The sequence below is a fragment of the Saprolegnia parasitica genome, assembly GCF_000151545.1.
Source record: "Saprolegnia parasitica CBS 223.65 unplaced genomic scaffold supercont2.431, whole genome shotgun sequence".
NCBI lineage: Eukaryota > Oomycota > Saprolegniomycetes > Saprolegniales > Saprolegniaceae > Saprolegnia > Saprolegnia parasitica.
Window position 1 is genome coordinate 6,797 of NW_012156825.1, and position 2,102 is coordinate 8,898.

General features: G+C 58.1%; 1 protein-coding gene across 1 annotated transcript; it reads left to right on the forward strand.

Annotated features, from left to right (window-relative positions):
- Positions 1-1,477: 1,477 nt before the first annotated feature.
- On the forward strand, positions 1,478-2,053 carry SPRG_16876 (hypothetical protein; the record flags this gene model as incomplete). The annotated part of the gene is made up of 1 exon (XM_012356314.1): positions 1,478-2,053. A coding segment is annotated over one exon (576 nt), but the record flags the coding sequence as incomplete, so codon positions are not given.
- Between the last annotated feature and the right edge of the window lie 49 nt (positions 2,054-2,102).

The window sequence follows — 2,102 nt, forward strand, 5'->3', positions numbered from 1 at the left end:
ATGAAGTCGCAGTCTACGAGGAAGTGGCGGTACGTCTCGTGCGCGGGGCAGAAGAGGGCACGCTTGGTCGGCCCTGTCGAGCCAGTGCAAATGTGCGCGGAACTTGACCGCGCGGAGCATCACTTGGTAGCGAAGTCGACGTACTTGGGTAAGATAGCGTCGGGTAGCCGGAGCTCGGCTGCGGCGGCTACGGCAGCAGGTGCCTCGTAGAAGTCTTCCTCGAGCCCAGGTGGCGGGTCGGTAGCTGCAAGCGCGTCCGTGGCGCGGCACAACGTCGGCGAGCGTCGTCTCGGTCAACGGCTTGGTAACTTACGTACGTGATGGTCGTATTGTGGGCGAATCAATGAATAAAAGCTCGATCCATAGTCCATGGAAGCGTCGTTCGATGCCTTTTCTAACTACGTGGTGTGCTCGCTCATTTCATTTCATGGCTCTGGGTGGTCGGAATAAATGCGAACGTTAAATGCTTAAATATCGTCGTCCTCGTCAGGTAAAGCCACGTTTCTCGCGGCCGCATTGTCGGCCTCAAAGGCGGCCAGCAGCCTCGCATCCATGACGAGGTCCGACATGTAGCAGCAGCAGGCGGGCGGGTCCACAAACATCACGTTGTCGTCCTCGAAAACCTTGCGCGCGAGCCAGAGAAAAGGTTTCTCGATGTTGTAGTTGGCCTTGACCGACATCTCGACACACTTGAGATTCTTCTCACGGTGAAAAGTGATTTGCTTGACATTGTGGCGCTCGGCGTCTACCTTGTTGCTGCAGAGTACGATCGGAATGTCCTCGCAGACGCGGCGAATAGCGCGATACCAGTGGGGCACATTTTTGTACGAGACATGCGACGTGACGTCAAACATGATGATCGCGCACTGGGCGTCGGCGTAGTGGTCATCGTGGGAGCCCTGGCCAGCAAAGTCCCAGCTGTTGAACTTGATCGGGCCAAAGTTGGTGTCAAACTGGAGCGGGTGGACCTTGACGCCGAGCGTGGCGATGTACCTCTTCTTAAACTCGCCCGTCACATGACGTTGTAGGAACGTCGTCTTGCCGACGCCGCTATCGCCAACGAGGAGCAGCTTGTAGCCTGGTATTTGAACCCGCCCGCACATGCGTCTGGTGGGAGGCGAAATGATAGACGCGTGACTTGTGATGCAATAAAATGATGGTCGGTTGTTGCTGGATTGTAGTGGCGACGAGAATGTCGGTATTTTAAGGCTTTTGATTGGCTGAATTGACACCTCCAAGTCACTGCTGATTGGCTCAAATGATAGTTTCGTGGCCTCACCGCAGTGGCAACTACACTGTCGGCGCAAGAGCGTCCGACGGGCCCGATCTCTTGCTATCGACCAACTATCGACGTTGGCATAATCCTAGCTGTAGGATGCCTCGCGAGCAGCACTACAACCAAAAGTCAGATGGCTTGCTAAAACAAAAACCTGTCACATTTAGTACATTATTCGATCACAAAGGCTTCCGGACCGATATGGCAACCGAGGAGGCCAGCGACTGGGCAGAGGCCCGTGACGAAGGCTTCTTTGCCATCGAGAACCCCGAGCACGCGCCAGCCGACGCAACAAGCGACGTCTCTAGCGTCGATAGCGTCGACAGCAGCAGCGATGCATCGGTGCTCCACGGCGCATGCCCCGTCTGCCTCAAACCGCTCGTCGACGGCGTCCTCGTCGCCGCCTGCCTCCACGAGTTTTGCCGCGCGTGCATACTTCAGTGGGCCGACCACTTGCGCGACCGAGGTGCGCCCGTGCGATGCCCCATCTGCCGCGCGCCATTCGCACAGCTCTATACGAATGTCGCGTCCGCCGACGACTACGACGTGGAAGACCTCGCGACGACCGCGCCGTCCCCACGCAGCTTGGCGCGACGACAGCGCGCCCTTATCTATCGCCGCGCCTCGGTTTCGGTCGCAGACGCTCGCCGCCGGCAGTGGCCCGCCATCTACAAGACGAACGACCAGGCCATGTCCTGGATACGGCGAGAGCTCGGCGTTGTCCTTGGCGCGACCACTGACACGAGCCTCCTGCAGCAGATCATCGCATCCCAGCTTGTAGAGATTCGGATGGACGATGCCAGCCGAAAGCGCAAGCATTCGCAGC